Genomic DNA, 19,328 nt, shown 5'->3' on the forward strand with positions numbered 1-19,328 from the left:
ATGTCATTATGCTTTTACCTGGTAGAAAATTGCTTCTGGATATTAACATATTTATTTCCTTCATTTTCAGTTTAAATTTTAAAGATCCTGAGGCTGTCAGAGCTCTTACATGTACACTATTGAAGGAGGACTTTGGACTGACGATTGACATCCCATTGGAGAGATTGATTCCTACTGTCCCTTTGCGGCTCAACTACATACACTGGGTCGAAGACCTGATTGGCAGTGGCCCTGATAAAACAAAACTCATCCGAGGAATTGACATTGGTATAAAGCCTCAGTTTTTATTATCTCTTTCAGCAAAGTCTAACCAAGAATTGCTCATTGGTTTGAAATGATGATTTCATTGAGTTGGATCCCAATGAACACATTTTTAGTTCAGTATCACCAGGATTTCAGTAAAGCATAATGTCAGGCATGTGAAATTTTCATAGTACATCAATTAAACTGGAAAACAGCAAGCAGCACAATTATAGATATTGTCCTGTCAAACTTGAAAGCATTTTGAGCTTTACAATATCAGCGGGAACAATTTGAGATGATAAAAAAAAATCACTGGAATCTGTGATAGAACACTAAAACACATTGGTTCCAGGTCTTTTTCCGTATTACTGTATTGGCAAGCCTCGTGACAATGCTGTAGTTATGAGAAAGATTATATGTGAAACAGAAGGGGGGCTTACCGGTTCTATGCCACCTTTTCACGATTGCATGGAAGCAGCCCAGGGTAAACTGGACTTTTGTTTGCTGGTAGGAGTGAGTTTGTGTCTTTTTTTCTTATGGAAAGCTCTGGATCTCTGACTTCTGAGTTGACCGAGTTTTGAAGATGGGTAACTCGCCACGTGACAAATCACAAGGATGAATCAGTATCCTGACTCTTTGTGGCACAGTGTTATTACTTAAAGAAATTGTGCTTCTGACATTTCTTGTAAAAAAGAGTTTTAAGACTTTTATGCCATTTTTTTGTCGAAAAAAGCTTACTTGATGTATTGTACTGTATTCTGATGAACCATAAGAGCATGAATAATTTGGAAATCTTAGTACGAAAGTAAACCTCAAATCCTATAATAACAAAAAAGGTTAAGTTGTATAGATTTACGTAAAACCCTAAATTTATCAGCACTAAAACGTCATCCAGTAATGCTTCCATACTGACATAAATACAATAATTAGTCCTGCCTGTGAAAACCCAGCCATGGCTGTTAATCTTCCTGTGTTACATAGATGCTGATTCTTTGCTTTCTCAATTCGCTAGTCGGACCAGTGGTACTGACACTAAGTTGATGACCAAATTGTAAGAATTTGGGGGTTGTACTGTAGTTCAGTATGGAAACCTTGACACTACTACTGATCAGGGCAAACATACAGCTGATTACAACTCCCATGATGTTTCTTTATATTCAGGAAGCATCAATCTATTTGACAAGAGTGTTGTAGATAAACTCCCAGGTACACTGTCTGAGGGTGTGGGAATTGAGTGATTTTTTTGTTAAAAGAAAATGAATTGAATGGGGAAGAATACCCTGTTGCAGTGGTTAAAAATTTTGAGTGTAATCCAAAGCATGACTTCCATTTGCTATAGTAAAGTACTAAATACTAAAGTAAAGCTACTAATTCCAAATCCTAATGTTTTACATAAGACCCACCTCAAATTGCCATTATCCCATGCCAATTCAGACATTTACTGCATAAATTGTCAACCAACTCAAATAACTTCCACTAGTCTCTCCTGTGCTGTTAGGTCTCCCTTGTGTACTAACTATCACAATTAAACACTGTCAAGTTACATATGCAAAGAGTGCTATATGTGACTGCACAGCTTTCATTTTTTTTGAATATATGAATGTTAATCAAGCTATTCAGCCATCTAAACAGGCAGCTCATGGTTCCTTGTCTGCTTAGTGGGAAAATGTTCCATTCCCCTACTACTGATTGGTGCAGGCCAAGAAGATTCCAACTTTGTTCATTGGTGTCTGCTGAATTAGCTGTTATCAGCTGAGGCAGCAGAGGACCACCACATTGTGGCCATAGACTCCCTGGTCCAGGGCGGTGAAACAAACTGCCTAGAGTTCTCATTTCTGATTGATAAAAGTGTCCTTGTATCTAGTTCAGAGGTGATTCCTTGCTTGGTAAAATAGTCAGCCTGCATTCACTGTGCAAACGCCAATGAATAATCATTTCCATAAGGTACAGGAATGCTGTTCTTGCCTATTGTGCAGTAGCTCAGGAGAAATCACTACCTTCAGAAGTAGAGGGTGCAATGACAAATCAAAGAAGGGAAAACAATGAAAAACAGGTTAATAGTACTCGATTAGCACTCTCATTTTTCAATTTTGGCGCTCATGCCGCTGATGTTTAGACTAAAATACCATAGTGAACTAGTAATTGCTGTCAAATGCCAATAATTGCTGTCGATCACTGTATTTTAATCTGAAGATGGCATTCTTAATATTCTTCAGCTATTTTTCCAGAAGTACCCTGAACAGGATATTGCTCCTGGCTTTCCTTGTCAAGAATTGTGCTGATATATTAATGAGATGTGACTAATTTACCCACATTAGTAAAATTCTATCTCTGTAGCCCTGTACTTCCTGTATGTTTGATCAGACATAAGCCTGCTCATTATTTTTAGATGTAAATAACAAAGGCATTTTCTATGTCCTATCTATTTTCTCTCTCTTCTGTCAGATGAATAAAAATAAAATAATTTCAGTGAGAAGTACTGTATATTTTGAGTAAATTTATGTGGGATAACACTGCTAAAATGTTGATCTAAATTACCAGAAAGCTGCTGCAGCTTTCTTGGTCTCTACATATGCATAAGATTGGCAGCCCAATTAGAAGAATGTTGTGCTAGTTGATTGCTGATAGGGTATGTTTTACTGGTCTTTCCTCAGGAGTATTAATGCAAATTTGTGTTGTTTTCATTGTTGAATTATCCAACTTTGTGGAATAATACCTGACTGTAGTGACCATCTAATCTCAGTCCCAAAAATAAATGAATCTGATTTGACAGTTATTAGAGGACCATTGAGCAATACCAGTCACTTGGAGCCCTTCTCAAAATTCTCTCTGTGTGCCATTGTAATGCATCAGAAGGTATTAATGCACTCATTCGTGCTGTCAGTTCCTCACATGGCAAGTCTGTGCTCTCAGCTGGGTTACTGGGGAAGGGACCAAACACATGCAAAGATCTTCACCAGAAGGTTTATGGGAAGTGGAGTGGGTGGTGTGGCGGATGAGAGGAGGGCATTTAAAACAGGTCATTCTTGCATAAATTGTAGCTGATTGAGGAATGCATTTAGTAGGCAGCCCTCTCACCCCTAATGCACAGCCTGGTGGGACTGGACAAATGATGAGAAATATCTCAAAATAGAAGGCTGGGCAAAGACCTGTCATTTTCTTCTATCCTTCAGGCCACTTTGGTCATGTGCCTACCAGGAAGCAACCCATGCATCCAATGGCAGCTTCATTCATTGTACTTGAAGCTTAAATACAGCAAAAACATGCTGCTCATTAAATATGGTGAAAGTGTATTCACCTGGTTGTATTCATGCTGGTCAAGGTAGAAAAATTGTAGGAACATAAGATAGGAGTAGGCCATTCAGTCCATTGAACCTGCTCCGCCATTCATGACAATCATGGCTGATCATCCACTTCAATGCCTTTTTCCCACACTAGCCCCATATCCATTGGTATTTAAAATGTCATTGGATGCATACTCAATAACTGAGCTTCCACAGCCCTGTGGGGTAGAGAATTCCAAAGATTCACAACCCTCTGAGTAAAGAACCTTCTCCTCATCTCGGTCCTAATTATGTTCCCTGGTTCTAGATTCCCCAACATCTTGCCTGCATCTACTGTGCCTATCCATTTAAGTATTTTGTAGGTTTCAATGAAATCACCTCTCCTTTGAAACTCCAGAGAATACAGGTCCAGTTTCCCCAATCTCTTTTCATAGGACAGTCCCGCCATCCCGAAACAAGTCTGGTGAACCTTTGTTACACTACCTCTATGGCACTAATATCCTTCCTAAGGTAAGGGGACCAAAACTGCACACAATATTCCAGGTGCTGTCTAACCAAGGTTCTATACAATTGAAGCAAGACTTAGCTACTCCTGTACTCAAATCCTCTTGCAATAAAGGCTAACATGCCACTAGCCTTCCTAATTGCTTGCTGCACCTGCATGTTAGTTTTCAGTAACTTACTGGTGAAGACATCCAGGTCCCTTTGGACATTTACACTTTCTAATCTCTCACCATTTAAGAAAATCTGTTCCTCTTACCAAAGTGGATAACCCCACATCTTTCTACATTATATTCCATGTGCCATGTTCTTGCCTACTCACTTAGTCTGTCCAAATCCCCTTGAAGCGACTTTGCATCTTCCTCACAACACACATTTCCACCTAGTTTTGTGTCATCCGCAAACTTAGAAATATTACTTGTGGTCCCAACATCCAAATCATTGATATATATTGTGAACATTTGGGGCCCAAGTACTGATCCTTGTGGTACCCCACTAATCATAGCCTGCCAAAGCAAGAATGACCTGTTTATTCCTACTCTCTTCTTTCTGCCTGTTAACCAATCCTCAATCCATGCCAGTATATTACTCCTATCCTATGTACTTTAATTTTGCTAATCAACCTCCTGTGGGGGACTTTATCAAAATCCTTCTGAAAATCCAAGTATACCACATCCACCGACTCCCCTTTATCAATTCTGTTAGTAACATCCTCAAAAAAACTCCAACGGGTTCAGCAAACATGTCTTCCCACTCATAAATCCATGTTGACTGTGCCTAATCAGATCGTTATTATCCAAATGTCCATCTATCATATCCTTAAGAATAGATTCTAGCATTTTCCCTATGACTGATGTAAGGCTACCAGGTCTGTAGTTCCCTGTTTTCTCTCTCCCTCCCTTAATAAATAGTGGAGTGATATTTGCTACCTTCCAATCTGCAGGAACCGTTCTAGAATCAATATAAATTTAGAAGATGATCACCAATGCATCTAATATCTCCATAGCTACCTCATTCAACGCTCTGGGATGTAGAATATCAGGTCCCAGGGACTTATCACCTTCAGCCCCATTAATTTCTCCAATACAACCTTCTTACTAATACTAATTTCCTTCAATTCCTCATTCTCCCTAATCCCTTGGATCTCTAATTCTGGGAGATTTCTTATATCTTCCTCAGTGAAGACAGACACAAAGTAACCATTTACCTTCTCTGCCATTTCTCTATTCCCCATTATAAATTCTGACTCTGCCTGTAATGGACCCACACTTGTCTTAGCCAAATGTTCCCTTTTTACATACCTATAGAAGCTTTTACAGTCCATTTTTATGTTTTTTGCTAGTTTACATTCATATTCTATTCTCCCTTTATCAGTTTTTTGGTCCTCCTTTGCTGTATTCTAAAATCCTCCCAATCCTCAGGTCTACTATTTCTGGCAACTTTATAAGCCTTTTCTTTTCATCTGATGCGATCCTTAACTTCCTTTGTTAGCCACAGTTAACTGACATTTCCTTTTTGGTTTTTGTGCCTTGAAGGAATGTATAGTTGCTGTAAACTATGTAATAATTCTTTAAAGACGTGACCGCTGAAGTTTGAGTCGACTTGGGAGGTACCCCAGCCCATAATTTATTAATAGCCACTGACTGAGAGATTCATCTTCTGTTCAGTGGGTTCTACCATATGAAGAATGATGCATATATATTTACAACCTATGCGAAAAATTTGAGTCTGATAACTAATGCTGTTTTGAATGTTACAGGAACTGGGGCTTCGTGCATCTACCCTTTGCTTGGAGCCACAATGAATGGTTGGTTCTTCCTTGCAACTGAAGTGGATGATATGTGCTTTAACTATGCAAAGAAAAATGTGGAGCAGAACCATCTTTCTGACCTCATTAAAGGTTGGTAAAAAAAGGAATTTATCTTCTCAGATCTGTGGAAAATGACTTTCTGTCATCGAGTTATTGGAAAAGATGGCATCCTAGGGATTCTACTTTCCTCAAACCATTTATTTAATTTTAAATCTGAGATTGATAGATTTTTGCTAACCAAAGGTATTAAGGGATATAGAGTTAGGTCACAGATCAGCCAAGATCTCATTGAATGGTGAACAGGCTTGAGGGACTAAATGGCCCACTCCCATTCCTATGTTCCAAATCTTGTCACATGAGACTAGTTTCTCTTTTCCACCCACATTCTTTCCTCAATCTTATTTCCTTTACCTTGGCAAAGAGGCCAAATGAGTTTCTTTTGTGCTGTTAATTCTATGGTTCTAAATGCTGAATGATCTGGTCTGATTCACATGCAGACTGCACTCTTGGTTCTTAGCTTGCCAACATAGCCAGTGTTAAATTCCAGAAAGCTTGTTATGGAAGGATAATGCTGGAGCCTATATTTACTCAGTTTCACATTTATTGTGCAGAGTAAAAGGATTACAAACATGTAGCTCCTCACTCAAACCCTCCACTAGTCTCAGTGAGTGTCTACTTGTAAGTGTTCAACTAAGACCCCAGTTAACACCTTTCACCTGAAAAATCATCAAACCATTGACACACAATTAACAGATTAACAGCCAAGAGTGGTAATTCGCTTCCTGTGGGGATGCAAGTGCCATTGGATACTAGGATTTAAACCCAGGTCTCCCAATCCATGGTACCAAACATTGTGTCTGTTGAACTGAATGGGTTCCGGAGAGTGCACGCTGATGATCCCCCCCCCCCCCCCCGGACCTTTCATTCAGGAATTTGGGATGATTGCCCTGTACTAACCCAGTTAATGTTAATTTATTTAGGACTGCTCTTAGCAGATGTAGAGCCTGCTCAGGAGTGCATCCCTTTAAATCAACAGGAGTGTGAAAAGAAAATACTCCTGCAACCCCTAGCTCTGCATCTTCTGGTGAGGCTGCTGTGGATCTAGAGCTACCAGCCCTTTGATTGGGCCGGCAGCATTGAGAGCCCACCCGCTTTGTTTAATCAAATGGCGAACCTGAAGGTGGCCAATTAGGAGGCCACCTCCCAGAAGATTGTGGTGCCAGCAAGACTAGGCTCAGGACCTCCATTTGGACCCAAAGTCCGCAGGAAAATTCATTGTCTTTAGTTTCTAAGTATTTCCCAGTACCAAATATGGTTCCCAAAAAATCAAAAATAATTATCACCATTTTAATCTATTTGCAGAGCTGTACATTTTAAATGCATGTGGTGCTTTAAGCAAAATTTCCAGTTGAGTATTGTTTTGTAAAGATGCACCCAATAAGTACAATTACTGTCAGAATGAGTGAGAATATGAATTTTAAAAATTTAAACATTATTAGCATTTTGTGTTTGAACAAATACCTTGTGGAATAAACAGGAACAATGCACAGCTGGCAAAGTAAATGTTGTGATGAATGCTTTTAAATTAACATTGACTAATCAAAAGTTTTGCATCAATCAACCTGGAAACTGTAAGACTTTAATACAATGATAGCACAGTATTGCATTTCTTCCATAGGTGCTTTTGGGCTTTTACTATTAATTAGTTTCTCAAATATGAGGCATTGCAAGGATGTGGGTTGCACCAAAATTAACTCCAGAATAGATGAAATATCTAAATCAGATCAGATTTCATTTTAATTAATTCCTTCATAACAATAAAAAATATTGCCAGATTTTACAATTCATTTTCAAATGTTGAATTTCTGAATAAGCTTTTGTGATGTACCAGTGTGTTCACCTCCCACAAGAAGAAAAAATATATTTCAATTAGATAATTTAAATGTCCAAAGCAGGATGGAGCATCTCCGGCATGCATTTTTCATTACAGAAGCATTGATTAAGTATTTATTTTATGTAGCCTTGTGAGCTTTTTCTCACTGCCAATTCTGGAGAAGGAAAATAGATATATTTTACATAGAAAAGTCTTGCAAATAAAGCAGAAAATAAAGGCGGGGGGAAGTCTTACAAGAACGTCTGCAGCTTTCACTCGTGACTTATTTGTCTCTCTTTCTAGTGGTGAAGGTACCTCAAAAGACACTGTTGATGGATGCTCTTAAAGAGGAATCAGAAATTGTTTATGATTTCTGTATGTGTAACCCACCTTTCTTTGCAAATCAATTGGAAGCCAAGGTAAATCCTTCATACATCACTTACTTACAAAAAATATTTTCTTAGCCCATATTGTCTTCCCCTTATATACTCAAGTTTCCAAGCTAAATGGACAAACAACATCCCCGCTGAATGTTTGTTGACCCCCTCCCCAACCCATGCTCGAACAATTACCCTGGTAATTTTTTTATAAATGATGTTTCAGATATTCTGTTGTCAGCCACGTCAAGTGAATGAATCTCCAATCTTGTACATGAGCCTCTTGCCTTCATTCAGTTGTTTCCTGCTTGATAATGTTAATTGGCCACTAGCCTTTTTTAAACCATATGTCAATTAGTACCCAACTTAGCTGAAAATTTAGCTTTATAAAAAAAAAGGGTGCATGTCCCGATAGCAGCACTTGATTGCATCCATGAACATATTTGAAGACTGGACTGATGTGAGGAGGGTAGTTTGTCTGCTGCAGGGAGAGTTAATGGGGTAGTGGAAAGAGCTTAGGATAATTAAGTCAGGATAAATGGCAGCCACATTACAAAACACATCTTAAATTTTGTTAATGGATAATGTAATTCATGCTAGTTTTACACATCATCTTCATAGTTTAAACCACAGAGGCTAAGGAATAATGATCAGTCAGTTCTGATGTAAGGTCACGGACCTGAAATGTTAACTCTGCTTCTCTCTCCACAGATGCTGCCTGACCTGCTGAGTATTTCCAGCACTTTCTGTTTTTATTTCCAGCATCTGCAGTATTTTGCTTTTATTATAGAGACTAAGGAGTAGTTCGCCTACATGTCTACCTGCCTTTTTGTTTGTTTGGGGAACAGTCAATAAGGGAAACTGCTAATTAGGGAGAAAGTGGGGGAGGTAGTGAATAAAGAAACACACACATGTTATTTGATAACATTGATATGTATATGTTTATATTCTTTTGGGCCTCCTTATCTCGAGAGACAATGGATACGCGCCTGGAGGTGGTCAGTGGTTTGTGAAGCAGCGCCTGGAGTGGCTATAAAGGCCAATTCTGGAGTGACAGGCTCTTCCACAGGTGCTGCAGAGAAATTTGTTTGTTGGGGCTGTTGCACAGTTGGCTCTCCCCTTGCGCCTCTGTCTTTTTTCCTGCCAACTACTAAGTCTCTTCGACTCGCCACAATTGTCTTTATATTAGAGTTGTATAAAAGACAGAAGAAATGAGTATAGAGGGATGTTAGTATAGCAGAACATTTTTCCAGAATAGTAACAGTGTAAGAGTAGTGAGGAAGGAAGTTAGAATTGTTAGCTTGGCTGGAGGAGCAACTAGCTCTGGTGCACAGATCTTCAGCAAAACTCCGAAGATGTTGCCAGGGCCCATCGCCTTTGCTGTGTCCAAAGCAGTCAGCCACTTCTTAATGTCATAAAGAGTGAAGCAAATTGCCCAGACTGTGACATCTGTGATGTTCGGAACCTAAATAGGAGGCTGAGTCGGACCATCCACTTGTTACTTTTGGTTGCAGACTCTTGAAAACACTTTAGCCTTGTCTCTTATGCCCTACATTGTGGCGTTCACCATGGTTGAGGATGAGGATGTTCCTGGAGCTTTCTTTTCCTTCAATGAGTTGCATGGTTGTCCACACCATTCTTGACTGTATGTGATATGGTTACAAAGCTGTGCTCTGATTCATTGGTTGTGGGATCACTTAACCGAGATATGCACTGACTAAGTTAACCTCAAAATAATAAATACTGTTCATCATTTATGAGCATATGGCTGTGGGACTACATACTTGCGTTGTGACATAGTACTCCGTGCATGCACACTGACAAAAGTTTTAATGCCAGACCGCATACACTTGTGCTTTACTGCTAGCACACTGGTAACTTAACATTTTGATGTCACCCACTAAATGTGCTGCAGTATCGTTACTAGCCTATAGATCTTAGTTCAGTGTGATTTGCCTTGATTTGGTCATCAGCTGCAGGAAACTTATACTCTTGGAGCCATCAGCTGAAGAGCAAAATGAAAGTGCCTTTAGCGTACTAGAAGGATGAGTTTTGATAGGCCAAGTAATATTTTCTCATTGTTGACTTTTTGTGTTATTTACTCAAATGTCCATTGTGTGTAAGATGAGAAATAAGAGCCTGCCTTATCAATTTCATTTTCAACTGTAGCTGACGCCTATATAAAGCAAGAAGGAATTGTGTTATCAAACATTCTGCTGTACTTTGATTCTAACCGGAGTTTTTATTAACAGGGTGTAAACTCCAGGAATCCAAGTCGTCCACCTCCCAGTTCTGTAAATACAGGTGGAATTACTGAAATAATGGCTGAGGGTGGAGAGTTGGAATTTGTAAAAAGAATCATCCATGATAGCCTGCAGCTGAAAAAGAGACTGAGGCAAGTGATGTGGAAAAGTCATTCTTTTCAATTGTCATTTTGTTGTGGAATTAAGACCCAGAGACATATCTTGAGCTCAGTTATTATAAGTTTTAATCTGTTACAGCTTTGAGTAAATGCAAATTCTTCACTGCAACATCCATAACATAAGGATTTACATCTTAGGGATTTCTGGATCTGAGTTTTACTGGCACTAAGTCCATTTACGTGTACGTAACCATGGGACTGATTTGAATGACTTGACAGGCATTGATAGTTCCTGCAAGTCACAACAGTGCAGGACGTTGCAGCAAGAAATCTGCCCTTCTACCCTGACAATGGCATTTCTTTGGGTTTAAAACAATGGATAGTCATCTCACTAGAATGTTGCTGAAGTGCTGAACTGCTGCACATAACAGCAGACCAAACAAAAAATGCCCTTTTTAAAAATAAATTGATAGATATGTTACTACTTGTTTGATGCCCCTGGCCTTTGTTCAGCACCCTTCCCTAAATGGCCTGACTGAGATTGCAAATCATTGTAACCCATTTTGAAAATGTTTATCCAGAGTCATAATAAAACAATAATTCATAGCAATTTTTAGCACATATAAGCCTTCAGGTTGTAAAATTGGCATTGCATTGTGCACTAATGTACTTCACCTCCACTTTAGACTTAACTTGCTTTTGGTCACTTCTGTAACCTATACACCAATAATAACAAAACAACTTGTATTTATATAGTACTGTTAATGTAGAACATCATCCTAGAGCACTTCACAAAAAGGTTTGTCGTAGCTTTGAAACTGCAGTTAAATCAATATTTGTATAATAATACAAAATATACATAAGCAAAGTGAATCTACTAAAATCAAATGGAATCGGATCTGGAAACATTGTCCTTAAAGGTTTATAAGAATCAGCTGTTCAGTCAGATCATAGTTAACTGAGCTTAATAAACGTGTCAAAGTTGATGCATACTTTGTTACAAAAGCTATTAAATTTTGCGATTTAGTTGGAGCTGAGTACACAAAATTAGAATATTTTCCCATGCAATAAGTGGGCCAGTTAAATGACATGAAATTATCATGCATGACTTTAACCATAGGTTCATAGACCACAGTTTTTGCTGCTCACAGCTGCCTTTGTTTTCATTTTTTGTTGAGCTGTGAGTAGTGGAATTTAATGAATTATTTTGTGCACCACTGTGAAATTGCTATTATCATTTATTAAGCAAATAACTTTGTCCCCAGTTCGTTAGTTAGCACCTTTCCCTTATATCTTGTGTTACGACCAAGGCAGGAGGAGTGCACTGTCTTTCTCCAGTTCCGCTTCTCCGCAGGTCACAACATATACTTAAATGGGTACCCAGTTACTGATACTGCCAATTATATACTCTATTTTTATTTCAGAATAAAAACCACCAACCAGGTTTCTTTAATAAATAACAAAAGTATTAATTTATTATAAAATAAGACTTAATCAATAAAGATGCAATGCTTTAAGACACAGTTTGAAATATGACAGTAAATATAAATATTCCCTTATAAATACCCAACACACACACACACACTGGTTAAAGGAAAAATAAAGATGCTTCGGCCAAAATACTTGTTAAATCTTGAAGAAAAAGGATACGATATGTAATGTTCCAGGTGGCATACAGTCTGGCATCTGAGTACACATAGACGGGGCACTAGGATTTTTTCAGAAGCAGTTCGTTGCGGAGATGTCAAGAGTAAGTCTTCCAAAAGCTTCTCAGGAGAAATGCGGCACCAGACGTTACAGCTATCACGCACTGGATTTTTTTTGCAGGGTTTCTCAGAGAGGTGAAGAAGAGATGAGCTGGGTGTTTCTTTTTAGCAGGCTACAAACCCAACTGATTCAAAACAGTATTCAAAAATGAAACCCACTCTTGAGCACCATAAATCTTGACATCTTCCCTTGTAAACAACTCCCATAGTCAAAAGGCACCTGCTGTTTACTTAGCTGAAGACATGTGATATCCAGTAAATGTTGTTTTTAAACAGAGCCCTTCCAGTGACCCTTTAAAAAAAACAAAGTCCAGCATCTATGAAATCACTTCAGTCCTCCAAAGGAATAAATCTCAACAATTCTAAAACATGAATCCTCGAAAAAATATTAAAAATGGAAACACTTTCGTAACACCTCCATCCTTGGAGGAATGAAATGCCATTTTTAAATGTATTTCATGACAGCGTGGAAAAAAAGAGGGAAAAAAATTAAAACACAATTACACACTCATTCTCATTCACTCTTCACCTGTAACTAATACAGTTCTGCTTTGTACCATCTTTGTACTCCGATAACTCAAAGCAAAGTTAAATTCTAGACAAAACATCAGCAATTACCTTGTTTTTCCCTGCAATGTGGATAATATTTAAGTGATAGGGCTGTGATAGTAAACTGCATCAAAATAGTCTGACATTCTGGTTTTTGACTTTTTCCACAAAGGCTAGGGGGTTATGATCAGTATATACCAGTGTGTCTCTGTAGTCGTGATGGACATAGACTTCAAAATGCTTAAGAGTTAGTTGTAAACCCAGGGTTTCTTTTTCCACTATTGAGTATCTCTTTTGATGTTGATTTAGCTTTTGGGAAAAGTATCCCACTGGCCTTTCTATGCCCGATTTATCGTCTTGTAACATAAGAACATAACAAATAGGAGCAGGAATAGGCCATTCGGCCCCTCAAGCCTGCCCCGCCATTCAATAAGATCATGGCTGATCTGCCCCAGACCTCAACTCTTCTTTCGTGCCCCGCGCACACACAAAAAAAGACCTATTTGGCATTTTTACTGCTTTCTCCTGAATATTCAAGGCCCTGAGATTTGAATGTTATGCTCTTGGGATGACAACAACAAACAATGGTGCATTATCATATCCCTATAATCACACCCAAGCTCCAGCCTCAGAAACTAGGTTTGCTTCTTAAGACATGCACCCTCCAGCTTTTCAAAACATCAAATATTTTATATGCTTTACTGTACTGTATAATACATGGCTTGGCCATGTGAGCCGCATGGAAGATGGCAGGATCCCCAAAGACACATTGTACAGCGAGCTCGCCACTGGTATCAGACCCACCGGCCGTCCATGTCTCCGCTTTAAAGACGTCTGCAAACGCGACATGAAGTCCTGTGACATCGATCACAAGTCGTGGGAGTCAGTTGCCAGCATTCGCCAGAGCTGGCAGGCAGCCATAAAGGCGGGGCTAAAGTGTGGCGAGTCAAAGAGACTTAGCAGTTGGCAGGAAAAAAGACAAAAGCGCAAGGGGAGAGCCAACTGTGTAAAAGCCCCGACAAACAAATTTTTCTGCAGCACCTGTAGAAGAGCCTGTCACTCTAGAATTGGCCTTTCTAGCCACTCCAGGCGCTGCTCCACGCACCACTGACCACCTCCAGGCGCTTGCCCATTGTCTCTCGAGATAAGGAGGCCAAAGAAGAAGAATAATAATAATACATACATTATCCTCCAGGGTATTTGTTGATGGAAGCATGACCTGTAACAGAGGTAAGCCCCAGCTGTAAGAGCAGTAACCACACCTACATTAACCACAAAAGGTTTCCAGTGTAACCATGAGTTTGTCTCCACCACCTCCTCGTCATCTTCACTTCTTCTTGGATTCACCTGTTGACTTGTCTACGTGGGCAGAGATGCACTTTCTCCAATGTGCCTCTTCTGAAGTTCTGGTTCTGAACTTTCTGCTCTCGACCTGGTAAGTTGGTTCATCGTGCCATCGTGGATTCCTTCCATTTTCTCTTCACACATTCTCTCATCTGGGTCTGTAAACCATATCCTATGATCTGGCGTTTTTCCATTCTGTGTCTCAATTGCTCGTTTTGGAGGCTGTGGAAGTGGAGGACATTGCTCTGGAGGTGGCTCAAGGTCTTCATTAGACAGCTCTTTCCACTGTTCTTGTACAGAGGAGTCTCCCATAATGAATTTTGCCCCTTCAATAACAGCCATGTAGGAGAAACGCATTTGATTAACTAACAGGACTGCACCAACCCCCAGGTCACTAGCATCAATTGTTACCTTGGAGGGCTTAGTGAAATTTGGGGCAGCCAACATTGGTTCATTGATTAAAATGGCTTTCAGCCTTCCAAAAGATGCTTGACACTCCCCTGACCACACTATCTTAGCTTTTATTTTGTAGCAAATCCGTCAGTGGAGCAGCTATAGTATTCACATTTGGTACAAACATGCGGTAGAAATCACACATCCCCAAAAACCTCATGATTTCTCATTTAGTCTTGGGGCAGGGAACTCCATCAATGCTTGTACTTGTGCTGTTCTTGGTAACACTGGTCCTTGCCCTACTATATGTCCTAGGTAGGTTACCCGCGCTTTTGCAAACTCACTTTTGGTAAGGTTTATCACCAAATCAGCCGACTGTAATTTTCTGAACAGAGCATTTATTTGTTCCAAGTGATCTTTCCAAGTGTCACTGCATACCAGCACATCGTCAAGGTAAACCACACTGTTAGGAACACCGGCTACCACTTGCTTCATTAGTCTCTGAAAAGTTGAGGGATTGGGGAAATTGGACCTGTATTCTCTAGAGTTTGAAGAATGAGAGATGATCTCATTGAAAGCTACAAAATACTTAAAGGGGTAGACAGAGTAGATGCAGGTAAGATGTTTCCCCTGGTTGGGGAGTCTAGAACCAGGGAACACGATTTCAAGCCACTTAGGGCAGAGGTGAGGACAAATGTCTTTACTAAGAGGGTGGTGAATCTTAGGAATTCTCTACCCCAGAGGGCTGTGGGAGCTCAGTCATTGAGTATGTTTAAAGCAGAGGTTGACAGATTTCTAAATACCAATGACATAAGGGGATATGATAGTGTGGGGAAAAAGGCATTGAGTGGATGATCAGCCATGATGGTATTGAATGGCGAGGCCGGCCCGATGGGCTGGATGGCCTACTCCTGCTCCTATATTCCTATAGGTTTACCTGCCTTACTTGAGGGATAAGGAGTTACTTTTCCTTTTTGACAAGAATTCCCTATAACTCTCAGGTTGTTTACGTTCCCCTCACTCTCAGCAGTTTTTGTGCTTAGCCTTACAGCTGCAGTCAGAGGTATAGCCTGATCTGTCTACTCCTGGTCAGGGCCCCTTTTTCTGCAGTGGCCTTGTGTATCCCAATAAGTCCCATGGATTTACCTCGCAACTTCCAGCATTCTGTACGAAGGTGTCCCACTTTGTGGCAGTGGAAACACTTAAGCTTTTGGACCTCACTTCCACCCTCAGCGTCTTCCTTTCTGACCTGAGGAAGCGATCCCGGGGCATTCCTAGCTATCCCTTCTTGTCCCCGGCTACTTGCCTTCCTTTCACCCTCCCATTCACCCTCCTACCTTCTGTCCTTCTCATGTTTGTGGGGGTGACAGACAAAAGGTTTGGGCTTGTAAACAAGCTTATAATCATCAGCGATCTCAGCTGCCTGTCTGGCTGTTGAAACCTTCTGGTTCTCTACATGGGTTCTTACTAACAGATGGAGTACATTCTTCCAGGAGAATTATTTCCCTAAGGGTCTCATACGTGGCCTCTACCTTTAGTGCCTACATCCAACGATCAAAGTTAATTTGCTTTACCCTCTCAAATTCTATATAAGTCTGCCCAGGCTGTTTCCGGAGGTTCTGAAATTTCTGTCCATAAGCTTCAGGGACTAACTCATAAACAGTGAGAATAGCCTTTTTTGCCTTCTCATAACCTGCAAAATCCTCCTCAGCAAGCATGGCATAAACTTCATGAGCTGTGCCAATCAACCTGTTTTGCATAAGCAGGGTCCTGCTTTCCTTCAGCCACCTCATCTGTCTAGCTATCTTTTCAAAAGAAATGAAAAATGCCTCTGCATCCCTTTCCTCAAACCTCAGGAGAGCTTGCACAAATTTAAACAGTTCTCCACTGGGCTCTGGGCTGGAGTCAGTTCTTTTCTCACCAGAATTTTCATCGCGGTCAAGGCCACTCTTTTTTTAGTTCCAGCTTTTTAAATTCGATTACCCTTTCTTCTTTCTCTCTTTTTCTCCTGCCTCTCTTTCCTTTTGAAATTGTAGTTCAAGTTTTTTCATTTCTTTTTCCTGTTCAAGCTCAAGTTTTTTCATCTCCAATTCTCTTTCGTGTTCAATCTGCTTTATCGGTAACTGAATCCTCGCTAATTCAGCTGAATTATCATCAGGATTGCCTTTTCCTTTTTCCAATTTCAGATGCTGTGCTATTACTTCAGTTATGTATGTTTTCTTAGCTCCTGGTTTTAACTTTGCTGCCAATTGCTTTAGCCTAGCCTTGGGTAAGCTTTGCAAATTACTTAGGGATAAGTCCTCCCTCCCTAGAAAGGTCGTAGCAATTGACAAATCCATTGCAGTAGTGTAAACTTTACTCTAAAGCACAAGAAACCTGGTGTTTTCCTTTTCCCCTTTTCAGTTATTATTGCACGTCGTCAGCTTTGGGTTATCCCACACAGAGCCCCCAATTATATGTTACGACCGAGGTGGGAGTCTTTCTCCAGTTCCACTTCTCCACAGGTCACAATATATATTTAAATGTGTACCGATACGGCCAATTATATAATCTGTTTTTATTTCAGGATAAAATCCACCAACCAGGTTTCTTTAATAAATAACAAAAGTATTAATTTATTATAAAATAAGACTTAGTCAATGAAGATGCAACGCTTTAACAGTTTGAAATATGACAGTAAATATATGTATTCCCTTCTAAATACCTAACACACAAATACACCGGTTAAGGGAAAAATAAAGATGCTTCGGCCAAAGTACTTGTTAATTCTTGAAGGAAAAGGATGATATGTTACATTTCAGATGGCATACATTCTGGCCTCTGAGTACACATAGACGAATCACTAGGATCTTTTCAGAAGCAGTTCATTCAGGACATGTCGAGAGTAAGTCTTCCAAAATCTTCTCAGGAGAAATGCGGCATCAGGCATTACAGCTATCACACACTGGATTTTTTTGCAGGGTTTCTCAGAGAGGTGCAGAAGAGATGAGCTGGGTGTTTCTTTCAGCAAGCTACAAACCCAACTGACTCAAAACAGTATTCAAAAATGAAACCTACTCTTGAGCACCATCAATCTTGACATGTCACTTCTCTTAGAAACAACTCCCATAGTCAAAAGGCATCAGTTATTTATTCAGCTGAAGATGTGTGACATCCAGTAAATGTTGTTTTTAAGAAGAGTCCTTTCAGTGACCCTTTTAAAAACAAAAGTCAAGCATCTATGAAATCACCTCAGTCCTCCAAATGAATCCATCTCAACAATTCTAAAACACAAGTCCTCAAAAAAAATTTTTTTTAATGGAAACACTTTCATAATACTTGATAAAGGCTAATGAGAAAATTGATATATGCATATGCTCACTAAAATAAAATTAAAATTTTAATATATCATGGTGATAATTTTCCTTGATCACGAGTTGGGCACATTTTGAACCTAGAACTCAGTGTAAGATATCATTCAGTCTCATTGATTGGACGATGGCTATTTACCATTGTGAAAGATTAAAAACTGCAAAATTCTGGGAAATTCTAATAAAACCAGGGATTGCAACAAATATACAGTTCTAACAGATGCTGTCACCTGAAATTTAACCTTTTCTGTTTTCAAATGCTGATGGACTTAATATGTATTTCAAGCATGTTCTGGTTTTATGTCCTGCTTCGTACCTTTCAGATCCTGGCATGTTCTAAGTGACTGCAATTTGGATCAACCATTAAAGGAAACTTGAAAATCTGCCTGATTATTACATGGTTTGACTCCAAATGTTAATGCATTTAGGTCCAATGAACTGCATGTTAAGTGCTCACAAATTCTTAATGCTAATCCATCACATAATAATCTATCTGCTGGCCAATCTAGCATATAAAAAGATGGACTGAGACGACAGCCACAAATTTGATTTTGTTCAAATACAAGTGAGATACATAGTGATACTTAAAGCACTAGTCACTCCAACTTTGCCTTAATGTATATATCTTGCTTTGCACAACTGAACACCACTCAGACCTAGCTTTGGTTCTTGCATATTTTAGCAAAATACTGTAATTGTGTGATCAGAAAAATGTAATAGGGTACAGGATTCAGCAGAGTACATCTTATTACAAAAGGTTTTATTTTTGTACTAAGATCTGTGTGTTTTAAAAAACTGAAAAAAGGATTTTCAGTAGACTTTGACACCTGCAAATTTTAAATTTGGATGTTGACTTGCTTGGGGAGAGAGAAAAGACCCAGAAAAAAAGTTCTGTTCCTCTGTAGAGGAAGACTGCTTTTCAGAGAAGAAACCCCTGTATGTCAGAGGTAGCTGATTCCTATTGCCTCCTGTGTTTTTGGAGATCCTGAAATCTGAAGAAAGCTTCTACTGCTGGACTGCTGCTTGAAAACCCAAGAAGACCTGTTGCTGCACCTCTGCTGAAAGACCTGTGAGACGCCGGCTGCAGACAAATTGCCTTGAACACCTCCCCATCACAGACTGTTCATCAACCTCGCCTGGAGAGACTTTGAGTGGCATCTGACTATTCAACTCTGGGACACCTCACCATACCGAAAATATCCTACCAGACGTGATAAACTCAATCAGTTTATTCTTTTCTTTTTATTCCTTAGAAACAGATGTAAACCAAAAAATCCTTTTCCCTGGTTAACCTGTTTTTGAATGTATGTGTGTATGCATGAGGGCTAGGAAAAATAAGGAGTTTTTAAAAAATCTTTTCGTATATAGATTTATCTCATTATTGTTTAAGATTTTTTATTTCTTTTCTAATAAATAGTTAATGTTGTTTAAAGAAACCGGCTTTGGTGTGCTTTATTCTGGGGGACAAATAGAGTG

At 39.5% G+C, this 19,328-nt stretch overlaps 1 protein-coding gene across 2 annotated transcripts in view; it reads left to right on the forward strand.

The window, feature by feature from the left end:
• mettl16 (methyltransferase 16, N6-methyladenosine) overlaps positions 1–19,328 on the forward strand; it is a 125,205-nt gene that overhangs the window by 80,614 nt on the left and 25,263 nt on the right. For both annotated transcript variants that reach the window (XM_068010537.1, XM_068010536.1), the window contains exons 3-6: positions 71–267; positions 5,788–5,928; positions 8,015–8,130; positions 10,341–10,483. In XM_068010537.1, the coding sequence (XP_067866638.1) occupies positions 71–267; positions 5,788–5,928; positions 8,015–8,130; positions 10,341–10,483 (597 nt within the window). The remainder of the gene's footprint in view (positions 1–70; positions 268–5,787; positions 5,929–8,014; positions 8,131–10,340; positions 10,484–19,328) is intronic.

The sequence above is a fragment of the Heterodontus francisci genome, chromosome 30, assembly GCF_036365525.1.
Source record: "Heterodontus francisci isolate sHetFra1 chromosome 30, sHetFra1.hap1, whole genome shotgun sequence".
In the NCBI taxonomy this organism is placed as follows: domain Eukaryota; kingdom Metazoa; phylum Chordata; class Chondrichthyes; order Heterodontiformes; family Heterodontidae; genus Heterodontus; species Heterodontus francisci.